This window comes from Chiloscyllium plagiosum, chromosome 36 (genome assembly GCF_004010195.1).
Source record: "Chiloscyllium plagiosum isolate BGI_BamShark_2017 chromosome 36, ASM401019v2, whole genome shotgun sequence".
NCBI lineage: Eukaryota > Metazoa > Chordata > Chondrichthyes > Orectolobiformes > Hemiscylliidae > Chiloscyllium > Chiloscyllium plagiosum.
The window spans coordinates 21,620,297-21,636,602 of record NC_057745.1 but is presented as its reverse complement, the minus strand read 5'-3'; the positions used below and the strand labels follow the sequence as shown (position 1 = coordinate 21,636,602).

Genomic DNA, 16,306 nt, shown 5'->3' with positions numbered 1-16,306 from the left:
ACACTGTCACTGCACCTCACAAGGACATCCTAGTGGGAAAGCTGCCCTTGGAAGAAGTGCTGGAGCAATGGGAGAACATTGACTGTATATACGAAAGAGAGGTTTTTTTTGTCTGCCTCATGTGCCTCTAGGCACAGGAGCTATTAAGTCTTACTAAGTTGTCAGAATCCTATGGTTTTAAAATGAGCTGCAAAAACCCCAACATCTGTCATTCGCATGGACTTACTTTCACCGTTTTTTTGCATTAGCTATTTAAGGTTAAGATAAGGCTTAAAGCATTGTGAACTTGGATATATACAATCGTCGGATTTTCTCACTTGTTGAAAATTGAAAGCAATTGTCACAGGAGGTGAAGTCGCCACAGTCCCAGAGGATCATAGAGTTGCTCATCCATTGGAGACAGGGATGGCTTGGTGGTGGTATAACCTGTGGGTTGCCACATCTATGCGAGGGGAGAGGTTGAGAAGGCGGCACCTTCAATGGTAACCTCAGCCAGCGCAGGAATTGAATCACATTGCAAATCAGCCATCTAGCCAACTGAACTAACCAATGATAGCACAGATATTCATTATTTAAAGACAGCCACAGGGGAATATATATCCAGAAGGAGACTTTAACTTAAATTTTTTAGTTAATTTAATACAGAAATAAAATACTGGGGAAATCTGAAATAAAAGCAAAAATACTGCAATCAGAAGCTTAGTCAATATCTTAGGAGAGGGGAACTTTACTAATATTACAAGTCAGTGTTCTTATGTCAGAAGTGGGAAAAGTAAGGGTATTGCCAATTCTGTCACAGCAGCTCACAAGCAAGGAAGCTCATGCACAAAGACATCTGCACATAAAAAACAAAGCACAAAGTTATTGGACATGCAGGAGACAGCCTGAGATATGGGTCTGAAGTGCAGGATACTCTTGGAAAATGCGAGGCTGTTGGGTACCATGAGATAAACCCCCACTTTTATCCCTGAAACATCAACCAACATCTGCTGCCGGAACTGTCTTGTATGCATTCACACCTGTAGACTTGACTAAATCAATCTACTTCTTGCTGGCTTCCCACGTTCTACCCTCTGTAAATCTGAGGTGATCCAAAATTCTACTGTCTGAGACTCAACTCACAATGAGCCCTATTCCCTGATCACCCCTATGCTCACTGACCCATTCTGGCTCCTAGCCAAGCAACCTCTTAATCACTTGATGTGTTATGAGTTCTGTCTACCCACAAGCCTCTGACCATTGGCTAATATGGGTATATCGGGGGAGGTGACTGAGGAAGCAGGAGACTCATTGAGAGTAAAATACACAATGTTTACACCTGAACCGAAACCAAACTAAAACTGGTAGTTGTGGATAGGCTTTCTGCCTGAGGGTTTGAACAGAAAGTGAAAGACACAGAGAATAAGAGAAAAGGTAAAAGTGCAATGAGTACTAGTTGCCTACTCAGTAATGTTTGTCGATTCTTTTTAGTCTGCTTATTACAGTAAATTTCTTAAAGCTTGAAATCTTGTACCATTTTTAAAAAGTTTGTTAACTGAGAAATAAAATATATTTTCATGAATTATTAATTCTACAGGGATTGTAATAGTTTTCAGATCTCGTCATGACCTCGTTCCTCACCACAATACTCTCCAGCCCCTTCCGTGATGTCTACACTTTGTTAATCTATCCCCAATTAGTGGCCATAATTTCATCTGCATTGGCTTTTATTCTGCAATACCTACTCTCAGTTCTCCTCCTTTGAATTCAACTCTTTGAGCAATTTTTTGATTATCTAAATGAATATCTCTTTCTGCGCATCACAGTGAGGCAGTCTGGGAAGAATGTCCTGCAGTCAGCACCATAGTGAGGCACACTTTGACCAGTATCCTGCAGTCAGTACCATAGTGAACTTCAGAACTGAACTTGAAATGTAAATTGCTTTCTCTCTACAAATGCTGCCAGAACTGCTGTATTTCTCCAGCAATTTCTGTTCTTGTTTTAGATTTCCAGCATCGTTGTTTTATTTTAGTAGTTACGCAAATAGAATGTAATGCTTTATTGCAAGAGGAATTTGAATGCAAGAGTAAGGAGGTTATGCTTCAGTTACACAGGGTATTAGTGAGATTGTACCTGGAGTATTCTGTGCAGTACTGAGCTTGATATTTTAAAATTTAACATAAAGCACCTTAAGACAGCTTGTTATGTTAAAGGAGTCAGATAAATGTGAGTTACCATTGTTTCTTGACCTTCTATCAAGTTTTGTTAGATCAGTATAGGAGAACAACAGAGAGGTGAGGGAGTGGAGAAGAGAATTAAATTAATAGGCAACCTCAAACTTGGGGCCATGCCTGTGATTGAATAGAGATTTCTGTAAAGTGATTACCCAGTCTGTATTTGTTCTCCTCAGTGTACAAGAGACTACATTATGGACAGCAAATCCAGGATACTAAATTGAAAAACATGCATCTATAATGAAGTAGAACAATTGTCACCCCGAATGGTGGGAAGGGAGGAGGTAGTTCATCTTCTGCACTTGCATAGAGAAGTCCTGTGGAAGGGAAGGGGATAAGCAGGTTGACTATTTATCTCTCTAAAGAAGTTGTTTGACACGCTGAATATTTCCAGCAGATTCTGTTATCTTTATCCAAGAATCTAATCTCTAACAAGTTCATTTCAAAATGCATATTGACAGTGCTAATATTTCCACTAAATTGAAGGCAAAATACAAAAGGAAGTTAACAATATTTATTGTTAAAAACAGAGTGTTAAGTTAAAATTGAAAGTCGATAATGCAGTGTTTTTGAAATTCATGGTATGTTTTAAAGTAAATTAATCTTTCAAGTTTGTTTTCATTCATCTCTTACCTTTACCAGCTTTGTAAGACAGATCACTTGAATGACTCGCATGGCTGCTTGATTTAAAATCCATTTCACTCACATGAGTTATGTCAGATTCTGATCGTCTTTCTCTGCATGTAGTGAGCAGTAGAAATTAAAATAATGTAGTGCACAATGTTATAATATAGTTTTTTTCCTGACTTATATAATCTTCATTGATCTTCTGAAGGTAGTTACAAAACAGATCTAAGTAATTGACCAAGCAGACTCAATTCTCTTCATGAATTTGGATGATGAGCTCCAGTTGGTTGCATAAAAGTCATTATAACACACAGCACAATCTATACTCAGCAAATGTTTAAACTTCCTCCAATACTTTCTTTTTTAATGAAATTGCTTGAACAGGAAGAAAAGCCAAATGGAATTTCAATTAAACAATGATATAACTTTCATTTCCCAGATGTATGAACAACTGTAGGTTCCAGCAGGAATCACTTTAAAGTGGCAATCAGAAGTAGACTGATTCTTCTCTTTCCTTGACCAGGTACGTAAAAGTCTATCAGCACTTCTGGCGGTGACAGCACTCAACTCAGAATTAATCTAGAAAACTCAGAATTAATCTAGAAAACTCAGAATTAATCTAGGAAGAACATAGGACTCTCCGGGCTGGTTTGCTTCAATTCTGCAGGGAGCAGCACCAAATGGGTCATTTCTGTCAGTTATTTTGCAATCTGCAAACACTTTTTTTGTCCAAAATCAATGACAAAAACCTCTTAAGGGACTCGCTTTGTCTTTTTGAAATAAAGTTATGAAGCTACTAAACTGATAAATAAAAATAGCTGAAGATGTTAGAAATCTGAAAGGGAAATGTAAAATATTGGAAATAATCAGTAGGAAAGATCAATGCTGTATGGCTTGCTGGCTGTTTCGGCATTTTCGTTTTATCAACTGATTATTAAACCAGGTGAAAATACAAGGATCACATAGTTGCATTTTGAAATTATTTCAACATGCTCAAAAATAATGATTGATGGTGGTGATTAATTATGTGAACAACATAATGCAAATATTTATATTTAATAATATTTAGGGTATAACTTAAAAGGTTCATGCACAGTTACTGAATTTAAAAGGCTACTTCAGGCAAAAAGAGCAAATAAAAGATGAAGACCCCTTTAGATGCATGTTGGACTTCTGATTAACACATTACCTTTGTATTACAATCAAACACAAGGGCAGCACAGTGGCTCAGTGGTTAGCACTGCTGCCTCACAGCACCAGGGACCTGGGTTCGATTCTGGCCTCGGGCGACTGTCTATGTGGAGTTTGCACATCTCCCCGTGTCTGTGTGGGCTTCCTCCAGGTGCTCCAGTTACCTCCCACAGTCCACAAAGATGTGCAGGTTAGGTGAATTGGCCATGTTAAATTGTCCATAGCGTTAGGTGCATTAGTCAGGGATAAATGTAGGGTCGGGGAATGGGTCTGGGTGGGTTACTCTTCGGAGGGTCAGTGTGGACTTGTTGGGCCGAAGGGCCTGTTTCCTTACTATAAGGAATCTAATCTGTCATTGTACAGTGCATTACAAAAAAAAATTAAACTTTCATTAAACTATTGCAGAATTTAAATATTGTGTTTTTTCAGTAGCAGCATGTAAAAGCATTACTGTGTTGGATTTTATTCCTTGGATGAAATATGGTAATGCAGTTGATGCTACAATATTAACAAATGTAGAAATATCTTGTATTGATGCCAGTGAACTGAAAAAAAATTGTGTCTGAATCCTTGTAAAACACAATAATCCACTCCACAAGGGTTACCATAAAGCCTTATGAATAAAACTGCTAATCACCACTTTAAAAAAAAAGCGCCTGTGTAAAAAGGACCACAGTGATGAAAACAATGTTGCATTAAGCTGTGCAAAGAATGAAAATGTCTCCAAGCCTTTGGATGTACGATGTAAAAACTAATCTTTGGGCAGTGAGAATAACGTTAAATGTGAACATCAATAATGGTGACTTAAGGCATGTGGAGTCAAATAGCTTCCCAGCATTCTGATGAGAAATCCTTCTAATATTACCAGAATATGCTGGAGCATTGAGAGAAGTAATGACAAGAATACAAAGTGCATCAATTTGAGAAGCAATATTACAATAGTAAAAGTATGCCATTAAGGATTGTATAAGTGTGAACATTATGTGTACTAAGCCACCCTGATAAATAAGTGTAATTTTAATTGAGATTTATTAGATTAGATTAGATTTCTTACAGTGAGGAAACAGGCCCTTTGGCCCGACAAGTCCACACCGACCCGCCGAAGCGCAACCCACCCAGACCCATTCCCTATGTTTACCCCTTCACTAACACTATGGGCAATTCAGCATGCACTATGGGCAATTTAGCATGGCCAATTCACCTAACCTGCACATTTTTGGACTGTGGGAGGAAACCGCCCACGGCACGAGATCTTGGAGGATTGTGACAAGTTGCAAGCATTCATGTTTATTGAAAAAAAAACTTAACTCGTACTTGATAAGCATGTTTTATCTGAATTTCTGAATCCAAAATCTCACATTAGTTTTCTTCTATTTCTTGGCTAAGACACCTTTTACATAATATTCCTAGTTCTGCAAATGTCATGTTTTGATACTTAACACAAGAAATTCACTTTCACATATTAAGTAAGAACTATAAGCCACTTACCCTTTGTTCAGAACATCTTTTATACTAATTTCTGGGCTCAGTCTCCTGAAAATCAGTAACAATAGTAAGAAAGTTTTAAATTGTTATCCTCCCCTATCTGAGTGCCTCACTTCATAACAATTGCATACAAAAATTATGATATCTAAAACAATTCCAAGGTCTCTGGTGATATCTCATGAAGAAACCAAACAGAACAAAGCAGGCTTCTACCCCAATGTCCTGCCCAATATTTATCCCTTAACCAACTTAATTAAAGCAGATAATCCAGCCATTACTGTCTGTGGAACATTGCTGAGCTCAAATTGGCTTCCATATTTACTACATTACAACAGTGATTACATTTTAAACAGTGGCAGTGAATGGCTTTAGGATGGCACTACTATTAATAAATTCTGGCATTTCTATGTCTTTCTCTGCCAGCAGTAACTCAGAATATAACTCCAGATAGACAATGGGAATTAAATTTGGCCTCACATGTTGTTGGAATGTAATGGGTGTCATCCAGGGATCAAAACGGTATAATTTGGACTAAAAGCTATCTTGGTGAGGGCTCTAACATGCGTGCAGTGAATGATTGTTGTAAGGAAGGCAGATCATAATGTTAATCATTTACAGGATGTTATATGGCAGCTGTGGTATTTTCACAGATGATCAGGCCCAGTACCTTATGATATTTGCTACTTCCACCAGCTGAGAAACAGAAACAACATATTGAAAAAAAAGGAAGAAGGGCCAAGGTCAGAGGGCACATTGTAAATATTGTGGAGGAAATCACACAAATATTCAGTGCGGGGGAGGCAGTATTCTAACTGCAAGACATTGAATCACTTTGCACTGGATCACATTGAATCACTAGAAAGAAGCAAAGCAAGCCTAGAAAATGACAGTCGGTTGATGGAATATAATTGGCATCATCAGGCCTGAAGGTGATAAATGGTTTGTGACTGCTAAATGATGACTATAGAACATCAAGTGAATGTGAGTGTTTGACAGACATTAGTGTTTTGTACAAGTTCATGACCTTTTCGGATCTATATTACAATGGTTCAAAATGGTGTCCCAAAAAGACGAAGCCTCAAAAATGAGGGTGACTCTAGGTGATGGAATAACACACATACCAAGTGGATAAATTAAGCTGGGAGCCCAACATTAGAGGAAGAATAAACATATGGTGTTCCAGAGAGTAGACATGAAACAAAATACATTCATTTCGGCTGAGGCTAGTCTAAAACCTGCGCTAGTAACCTAAATGTGCCAGATGAGATTTATAGCATTTCGCAGGTCACTAATCCATTGACTGCTGAACAAATCCTATAAGACTACAAAGCTAGTTTTTACGAGACTTGAATGTCTTCCTGATGAATATAATTTTGAAGTGGATGAGAGTGCTCCAGAACAGTATCAATTCAGACAGCAGTGACCTGTAATAACACTGGTCACCAAAACAATGAAAACAACCTATTTCAAAACATGACATATTTTGGATAGAAAGAAACCACTTAAACTAACGTGCAATGCAGTATCTTATTTATGTGATCTGTGGTTTGCACATATTCAATATCAAGCAGACCCAAATATAACATTGCCTTATACCTCTGCATCATCTGTAGTTTAAAATGGTCTGCTCTTCGTTGGGCTTCAAGTCGCTTAATTTGTGTTGATAGATCTTTCCTTATAGACTGAAAATTGCTCACTGCAGGTAAAACAAAAAAAATGTTTTGAAACTACAGAAAACCTTTTCTGATGAGTTTTGAAATTGTAATGTAGACATTACTTTGATCAGCTTAAGTCTTATGCGGGCAGTGTTTCTGTTATTGTCCATTAAAGTGTGCAAGTTACCCAAATGGTTTACAATTATATTGAACACAGAATACATTGCACACAAAGCAAACTCTTCATTTGCATTATTCTCATTTTTGGTGTAATAAATTGGACCCATCAAATGTCAAATGGTTGCATCAATTTAAAATCATCAATCAGTCCTATCACAATAAAGTATTTTACATGAAATATCTGAAATTGAATATAATATGCCTTTGCATGAATGATAACATGGGATAACTACTCATGATGACCCAGAGTTCCAGCTTGGTTCCTGGCTTTGGACACCCTTCATTTCCTTAGGTGACCTTCTGAAAAGGAATTAAGGTATGCGATTGCATCTGCCAAACCTCTTCAATCTATGAGGTGCCATCTTATTGTACAAACAAAGGGAAAATAGATTGTATTTATCTCCTTGGGCCACCAAAAAGATCTGCACAGCTAATGAAGTACATTTAGAGTATAACCACCGTATTTATGTTGGCAGATGAGTGAGGCAAATTGCACACTGCAACATTCACAATTGTACACAACAATGACATTAATTGAGGGATAAAAATTGGCCAGAATACCAGAAGAACTCTTCTGCTTTTTTTTTAAACTTGCATCTCAGAAGCAGTCAGGGTTCAGTTGAATATCTCATCTAAAAGATCATATATCTGACAGTGCAATACTCTATTAATGCTACATTGAAGTAAGAAATGACATTATTGGCTATGGTATGAGGAATGAGACTTGCACCCACAAACTTCTACATGGAACAAGCTTGCTCACATTTGGACTAGAATAAGAATGCATATGTTAATGAAATTTTTTAGATTAGATTACTTACAGTGTGGAAACAGGCCCTTCGGCCCAACAAGTCCACACCAACCTGCCAAAGCACGACCCACCCAGACCCATTCCCATACATTTACCCCTTCACCTAACACTACGGGCAATTTAGCATGGCCAATTCACCTAACCTGCACATTTTTGGACTGTGAGAGGAAACCGGAGCACCCGGAGGAAACGGGGAGCATGTGCAAACTCCACACAGACAGTCACCTGAGGCGGGAATTGAACCCAGGTCTCTGGCGCTGTGAGGCAGCAGTGCTAACCACTGTGCCACCCAAATGATGATGTATATAATGACATCAACTGACACATGCTTTCGAGACTGAGAAGAGAGGATAGCAGGGTAATACAAACAATGGTATTCTTTACTAGAAAGCAAATGGGGTGCTAATGTTTGACATCAGAAATGAAAACAGAAACAGTGGAGAGAACCTCTGCACCTTCTGTTTTTACAGATCCCATTATGATCAAAGCTGATGTTATTACTGTACAAGTCAAATCCCAGACTGAAATTTGACCAAGTAGATCATTATTAGTTTTCTTTAATTCATGAGGTTGTCTTTCACTGAAACAAGCACTCAATACTTCAGATTTGATTTAAACAGCAGAACATAAGATTATTACACAAACGAAAAATGAATAAAATAGATTAAGCCAAGCTATTTACCTTTAGCACAAGTTGAAAGATTTCAAAACATAGTAAAAAAAAAATCCCATCTCTCCCAACACTATCATTTTACAGTACTCAAAATCTTTGGTTCTGTATCACATCCTTAAGTTTAACTTAACTGTTCCTATCAATTCTTAGTCCTGACAGTTTGATAGGCTTTTTCCTGATTATACACTTACCTTTAGGTTAGACTTCTTCAGCATTGAATAATGCCTTCAGAGTTCTAAATAAATAATTCTGATCTGAAACTTTAAAATTGAAGTCTTAACACTGAGAAAACCTATTTCCTAATATTTTTGAAAAAGCTCCTTTCTCTAAGAGAAACAGTTTCATTTGTTTTACTTATTTCAACCAGGTTTCTACAAACTGAAAAGAAAACCTTCCAATTTATGGGTTTTTCTCTAAGCATAAAATAATTTCTAAACCGAAAGCAACCTAATGTTCTTCAATGTTTACTTAGTCCACTTCTTGAAACTTGCCCAATGCAACCAAATCCCCATTGTCACCCAAGGAAGTCACTCTCTCATGCTGTCTGATTTTAAAAATCGTGTCTCCAGAAATATTGACAATTTAATCATACAACACCTCAGATACACAAGCCAAAATGCATATGCCACTAGTTTAAAATCCAACTCTAAAATAAACGCATGTAAAACACAAACCTTACATCAAACTCAAACTTTTTGTGCGTAACATAAACAAATAAGGACCAAGCCTCTTAACATCTTTAATGCTGAATTAAAATGTACAACGCTTTGCTTACCCATTATCCCGACAATTATATTTCTGAATATGAAGGAACCGATCAGGATCCAGAGCATTATATAAATCCCACTTGCTATTACATCAACTTCATCAACCTGCCATATGTCGGTGAGCAGAGCATACCAATGGTCCAAGGTAAATAACTGGAAGAGGGTCTGAAATGTAAGCAGGATACTCCTGGTAAAAAAAAAATCATTTTTGTGTAAAGCTAATTATTTTCGATTGCATAATATCAAAGCAAACAAAAATATATACTTCTTGTCCCAATATTTCTTCCCTCATTGATCATCTTCTTACTTTTCACTGTTCTTATCTTCATCAATTGTTGAACTAACCAACTTGGATTGTAGTTCAATAGGATTGTCAAGTTAACCTGCTATTGCCTGCCACACCCATTTCACAAAGACTGGATGGTAACTCCTCTGCATCAGAGAAATGAAATCTATCAAAATGCCAGAATTGTAACTTTACTGCCAATGAAGTACAAAATCAAGCCATTTCCAGTGATACTATTAATTATATCAGTAAGAAAACTATATGTCAATCAAAAGAAGTTATTACTTGTCCATTGAGGCCAAACCTACCATTTGAAATAAGCATGGCTTTAAAAGGACCATGCAGCTGTTAATACTCAGTTGGCGCTCGATAGCAGCATTGCCTCAGAGTATGCGATCCCAGAATCTTGCCTTGCAATATTGGGTCTGAGAACCACAGTTAGTGAAGCCCTGCTTTCGGTGTATAGTAGAGAAGTGTATCCTTAGCTGGAGTACTCTGAAACATTCTTTAAGAACTATACATTCGGTCCCTTCATCTATGTTATTGAAGTTCCAATACTGATTCCTATAGCATATACCACTCATCACATATCACCAACCTGAAAGTGACCCAGTTTTGCATCCCCACCCTTCCTGCTTCTTTTTAGCCAACCAATGCTAACGTGTTAACACCGATAATATAAGCTCTTATTTTGCATAGTACATTTGCTCTGTGTGAGATGTCTGCTGGATTAGTGCTACACTTGTGATGAAGCATATTAGAGCATCTGCTAGCTGTAGAACACACTATAAAAATGCAAGGCTTTTTTTCCCTGAATAAAGGGATAGCGCCGGAAGATATAGTCCCACTGTGGATAATAATGCCAAAAATAACTGAAAATAATAACATGAATAATAACAATTGAAATACACCAAGACTCATTTCACAGTACCTTCTAAACCTATGACCTCCACCATCTAGAAGAACAAGGGCAGCAGGAACATCATCTCCTGCAAATACCTCGCCAAATCACACATCATCCTGATTTGGAACTCTACCACTGTTTTTTCTCTGTTGCTTGGTCAAAATCCTGGAACTCACAACATAACATTACCGGTGGGAGTCTCTCCACCTCAAGGACTGAAGTGATTAATGTAGACAGCTCACCATCACCTTTGAAAGGGAAATATATGCTGGCCTAGTCAGCAATGTCTAACTCCCACAAATGATTATATATATATGTATATACACACACAAGAATTATATGTTACAAAGGGTTGCCAAAGACACTTATTATATATCAGTCCAATTCAGAAATGATGGTATTATATATTACCCTCTTTGATAACTGTAACATTGATAAAACTGAGTGTTCTTAACTATATTAGACATAAACACAAAGCACACAAAGCTGCTGAAAGGAACCTTTGAATTAGCAGTTTCCCTAATGAGGGTTACAAAGTGCAGCTGGCATATGAAATGTCATGCAATACAATTTGCAGAAATCTCCTGTGCTTGCCATTAAGACATAATGTGAACAGTGCAGAGGGCTATCACTGCAGATTGTTGGTGGTAGACCTAACCTGGAGTATGAACAGTCAAGACTTGGTTTTGTTATAGTTCACATGATTTAGCAGTAAGGGCAGTCAATTCTACCTTTACTTGGAATATTGAAAAAAAGAGAGAAATCCTCATATTTGTGAACATCCTTGAATAGACCATTGCATTTAACTGGGTTCTTCCTGAAACTTGCCTTATTGAAATGAGTCAAATATGGAAAGAGTTATATCTTATAAAAGTCATGTCATTTTAAAAGAGTTTTTAAAATGTACTTACCTAAAAGATGCATGGTAATACAGTCCTGGTTTGTCAGATTCAGTGTAACTACGAAAAAGTGACACTCCAACCACTGCAAACATGTGAGCAAATATCAACACCAACAGCAGGATGAATGTTATTGTCTAGAATAGATACAAAATTCATCATCAATTTGTCACATACATACATAGGTAAAACACAATCTCTGCCCTTAGTTTTATGTTAATTATGAAAACTAATGGAAGTACTCAGTGAGTAAATGGAAAACTTTCATACATTCAAAGTGTGTTAAAATCACTACTTTTTGGAATAATTGGAAATCTAGAATTTGTTTAAGTCTTAGCACGTATATCCATAGTAAGGTAATTAAGAATATGGTGAAGGGACTGGAAAGTCTGGCAGCAGCCACAAATGCTGAATCTCCATCCGAAATAGCTCAATAGAAAAATCTCGAGAAAGTCTCGAGAGCATGGGACTTCCATATGCCCCGCAGAATGTCCATGAGTTTGGAAGGGGCAAGGCAGGTGGAATGCCTTTGTAGTGAGAAATCCCGCTGATCCCATCTCTGGAAAAACTCTAAGTGTGAAAGCCAACACAGAAAGGATGCAAACAAAACCCACCAAGCTTTGAGGACAGGGTCATAAGAACAGAAGAAATAGGAGCAGATGATGGCCAACATGTCTTCTGCTGGCCATCTGGTCCATCAAGCCTGCTTCACCATTCAATGAGATCATGGCTGATCTTTTCATGGACTCAGCTCCATTCATCTGCTGACTCTCCATGACCCTTAATTCCTTTACTGTTCAAAAATCTATCCTTGCCTTAAACACATTTAACAAACTAGCCTCAACTGCTTCTCTATACAGGGAATTCCACAGGTTCACAACTCTTTGGGTGAAGACGTTCCTCCTCAATTCAGTCCAATATTTGATCCCTCTTATTTGGAGGCTATGCCCCTCGTTCTAGTTTCACCCGACAGTGGAAACAACCTCCTTGCTTCTATCTTATCTACTCCTTTCCTTATGTGTTTCCATAAGATTCCCCCCATTCTTCTAAATTCCAATGAGTATAGTCCCAGTCTACTCAATCTCTCCTCATAAGCCAATGTTCTCAACTCCAGAATCAAACTACTGAACCTCCTTCGCACCCCCTCTAGTGGCAGGACATTCTCTCAAGTGAGGAGACCAAATCTGTCAACGTTTTGGAGATGCCAGTGTTGGACTGGAATGTACAAAGTTAAAAATCACACAAAACCAGGTTATAGTCCAACAGGTTTAATTGGAAGCACTAGCTTTCAGAGTGCTGCTCCTTCATCAGGTGAAGGAGCTGCGCTCCGAAAGCTAGTGTGCTTCCAATTAAACCTGTTGGACTATAACCTGGTGTTGTGTGATTTTTAAATCTGTATACAGTACTCAAGGTGTGGCCTCACAAGTACCCTACAGAGCTCAGCATAATCTCCCTGTTTTTAAGTTCAATCCCTCTCGCAATGAAGGTCAGTATTCCATTTGCCTTCTTAACTATCTGCTGCACCTGCAAACCAACGTTTTGTAATTCATGTGCAATGAAACCATAGGTGTCCCAAAGAGTCATAGTCTGAATATATAACATATGAGCAGTAATAAGTTGTTTGGTGAGAGATGAAAATTGGTGAAAGGGAGAATGTGCTTCTTTCTTTTTGCACCTTTTCCACCATCTGGTATTTGTTTCTTACGCTGTCACAGGCAAATAAGATGACAGGTGATTAACTGGTAAGTGATTCTACTTTCAGAAATATTTTGTCAAAGTTAAAGTATGGGAGCGCAGCTTGACCAAATACAATATCCATCCGGTAGTATGTGGGAAGTTATGGATGCAGCACGTGTCTTAGACAGACATTTGCTGCAAGAATCACCATTAGCTGAAGTTTGATCTCTAGATTTCAAATTTCAAGCAGTTGCTGGAGTCACTGCAGTGCATTTACGAGACAGCGATTTTGGGCTGCTCCATCAAAGCCCCTTTCGAATTACCTGCACAAAACTCAATAACTTAATAATTGCATTTAATTATTGTTAGGTCGTGGGAATTAACTGAGGATTCACTTGTTGGCTAAAGACTGAAAGTAATTGGTGTGTAAGAGTTATACATATAAGCTGTCACTCTGTGAATGCTTACAAAAGCACTTGAAGATTGACTCTAGTTCCATCTCTCATCATCGGGCTATGTGAAATATAGCACTGAGGTGTGAATTCACCCTCTGAGGAACTGTTACTATTCCATGGTTTTGCCTTGCTCTGGCTCCAGGCCACTCATGCCCAGTGACTTACCAGTTGCAGATCCCACTTCTGTGTCAACATGTGCACAGCAGCAGTGGATGAGTGATGGCTACAAATCTGAGATTTAATGATGGTGATATTGAAGGATAGTGCCCCGGCCCTCTTGATCTTTGGGCATCAGCACTACTGCCTGACAAAATGACAGTTCTTAAGTATCTGAGAGGAGAAAGTTACAAGCATAAGGTTGGAGTACAGTGAAAAATGATGGTGAAAATACAGATGCATGTTAGCTCCATCTGCAATGTGTGAAAATGTGGATGGGGTTGCCTGATTTCTGCCGTTGTGTGCCATCTTTACTCTTCCTGTACGTCAAATGCTCTTCTACAGCCTGCTTCCAGTCATTGTTTGATTAAGCCTTTAAGTGGTGCAGTTTGAGCTTTAGGTTGTATTGTGGAAAAGGATATGGAAGATATAGACTGTAGGGAAACAGATGGTGACATCTTGCAAAATGTCCTGACTACACAGGAGGAAGTGCTGGATGTCTTGAAATGCATACAAGTGGATAAATCCCAGGACCTGATCTGGTGTACCAAAGGAACTCTGTGGGAAGCTAGAGAAGTGATTGTTGGGCCTCTTATTGAGATATTTGTATCATCAATAGTCACAGGTGACTGGAGGTTGGCTAACGTGGTGCCACTGTTTAAGAAGGGTGGTAAGGACAAGCCAGGGAACTATAGACCAGTGAGCCTGACATTGGTGCTGGGCAAGTTGTTGGAGGGAATCCTGAGGGACAGGATGTACATGTATTTGGAAAGGCAAGGACTGATTCAGGATAGTCAACATGGCTTTGAGCATGGGAAATCATGTCTCACAAACTTGACTGAGTTTTTTGAAGAAGTAACAAAGAGGATTATTGAGGGCAGAGCAGGAGATGTGATCTATATGGACTTCAGTAAGGCATTTGACAAGGTTCCCCTTGGGAGACTGATTAGCAAGGTTAGATCTCACAGAAGACAGAGGGTGGTGGTGGAGGGTTGTTTCTCAGACTTGAGGCCTGTGACCAGTGGAATGCCACAAGGATCAGTACTGGGCCCTCTACTTTTTGTCATTTACATGAATGGTTTGGATGCGAGCATAAGAGGTACACAGTTAGTAAGTTTACACATAACACCAAAATTGGAGGTATAGTGGACAGTGAAGAAGGTTACCTCAGATTACAACAGGATCTTGACCAGATGGGCCAAAGGGCTGAGAAATGACAGGTGGAGTTTAATTCAGATAAATGCGAGGTGCTGCATTTTGGGAAAGCAAATCTTAGCAGGACATATGCACTTAATGGTAAGGTCCTAGGGAGTGTTACTGAACAAAGAGAGCTTGAGTGCAGGTTCATAGCTTCTTGAAAGTGGAGTCACAGATAGATAGGATAGTGAAGAAGGCGTTTGGTATGCTTTCCTTTATTGGTCAGAGTATTGAGTACAGGAGTTGAGGTTTACAAAATCATGAGGGGCACGGATAGGATAAATAGGTAAAGTCTTTTCCCTGAGGTTGGGGAGTCCAGAACAAGAGGGCATAGGTTTAGGGTGAGAGGGGAAAGATATAAAAGAAACCGACGGGGCAATTTTTTCACACAGAGAGTGGTACGTGTATGGAATGAGCTGCCAGAGGAAGTGGTGGAGGCTGGTACAATTGCAACATTTAAAATGTTGCAACATTTGGATGGGTTTATGAATAGGAAGGGTTTGGAGGAGGGATATAGGCCGGGTGCTGGTAGGTGGGACTAAATTGGGTTGGGATATCTGGTCAGCATGGTTGGCTTGGACCGGAGAGTCTGTTTCAATGTTGTACATCTCTATGACTCTATGAGGTTAACTTTTTCAAACAAACATGGAGCCTTATTGAGCCGTGCGGCATGTTTATGTGGTGTCATTTAGATTAATACATGGCTTAAAGTTTGGATTCTTCATGCTTAAGTTTGAAAATATGCAGAGTGTGCTTGTGTTCTAAGATAACCAAACTTTTAGCCCAATGATATCGAATTTAATGCATCATGGTAATGGTGCAAATGGTCCAAATAAACCTGTTGGACTATCACCTGGTGTTGTGCAATTTTTAACTTTGTACATCTCAGTCCAACACCGGCATCTCCAAATCATAAAGCAAGACAGAATGTGTGCAACAATGTTTCAAGAGGCTGGAGATAGGAGACTAACAGTGAGACGATTACTGTATTTAAGTCTGCAGCTATTAAGGCATTACTATGCACTTTATTAATATAAGGATTAATTTACCAGTAGAAGCATAATGTTGAGAAGACAGCAAAAAGTCATAAGTTTACCACTCAAAGTTAAGTAAGATTTCAATATTCCATC

The 16,306-nt window shown here is 38.6% G+C and overlaps 1 protein-coding gene across 5 annotated transcripts in view; it reads right to left on the bottom strand.

Moving 5' to 3' along the window:
- LOC122541038 (cation channel sperm-associated protein 2-like) overlaps window positions 1-16,306 on the bottom strand; it is a 30,101-nt gene that overhangs the window by 4,689 nt on the left and 9,106 nt on the right. For 2 of the 5 annotated variants that reach the window (XM_043677518.1, XM_043677521.1), the window contains 5 exons: window positions 11,704-11,828; window positions 9,611-9,789; window positions 7,113-7,212; window positions 5,520-5,564; window positions 2,847-2,950 (listed from right to left, as the gene is read on the bottom strand). In XM_043677518.1, the coding sequence (XP_043533453.1) occupies window positions 2,847-2,950; window positions 5,520-5,564; window positions 7,113-7,212; window positions 9,611-9,789; window positions 11,704-11,828 (553 nt within the window). Of the gene's footprint in view, window positions 1-621; window positions 2,531-2,846; window positions 2,951-5,519; window positions 5,565-7,112; window positions 7,213-9,610; window positions 9,790-11,703; window positions 11,829-16,306 lie in introns of those variants that run through there. The other 3 variants (XM_043677520.1, XM_043677522.1, XM_043677519.1) reach the window with 3 other exon arrangements.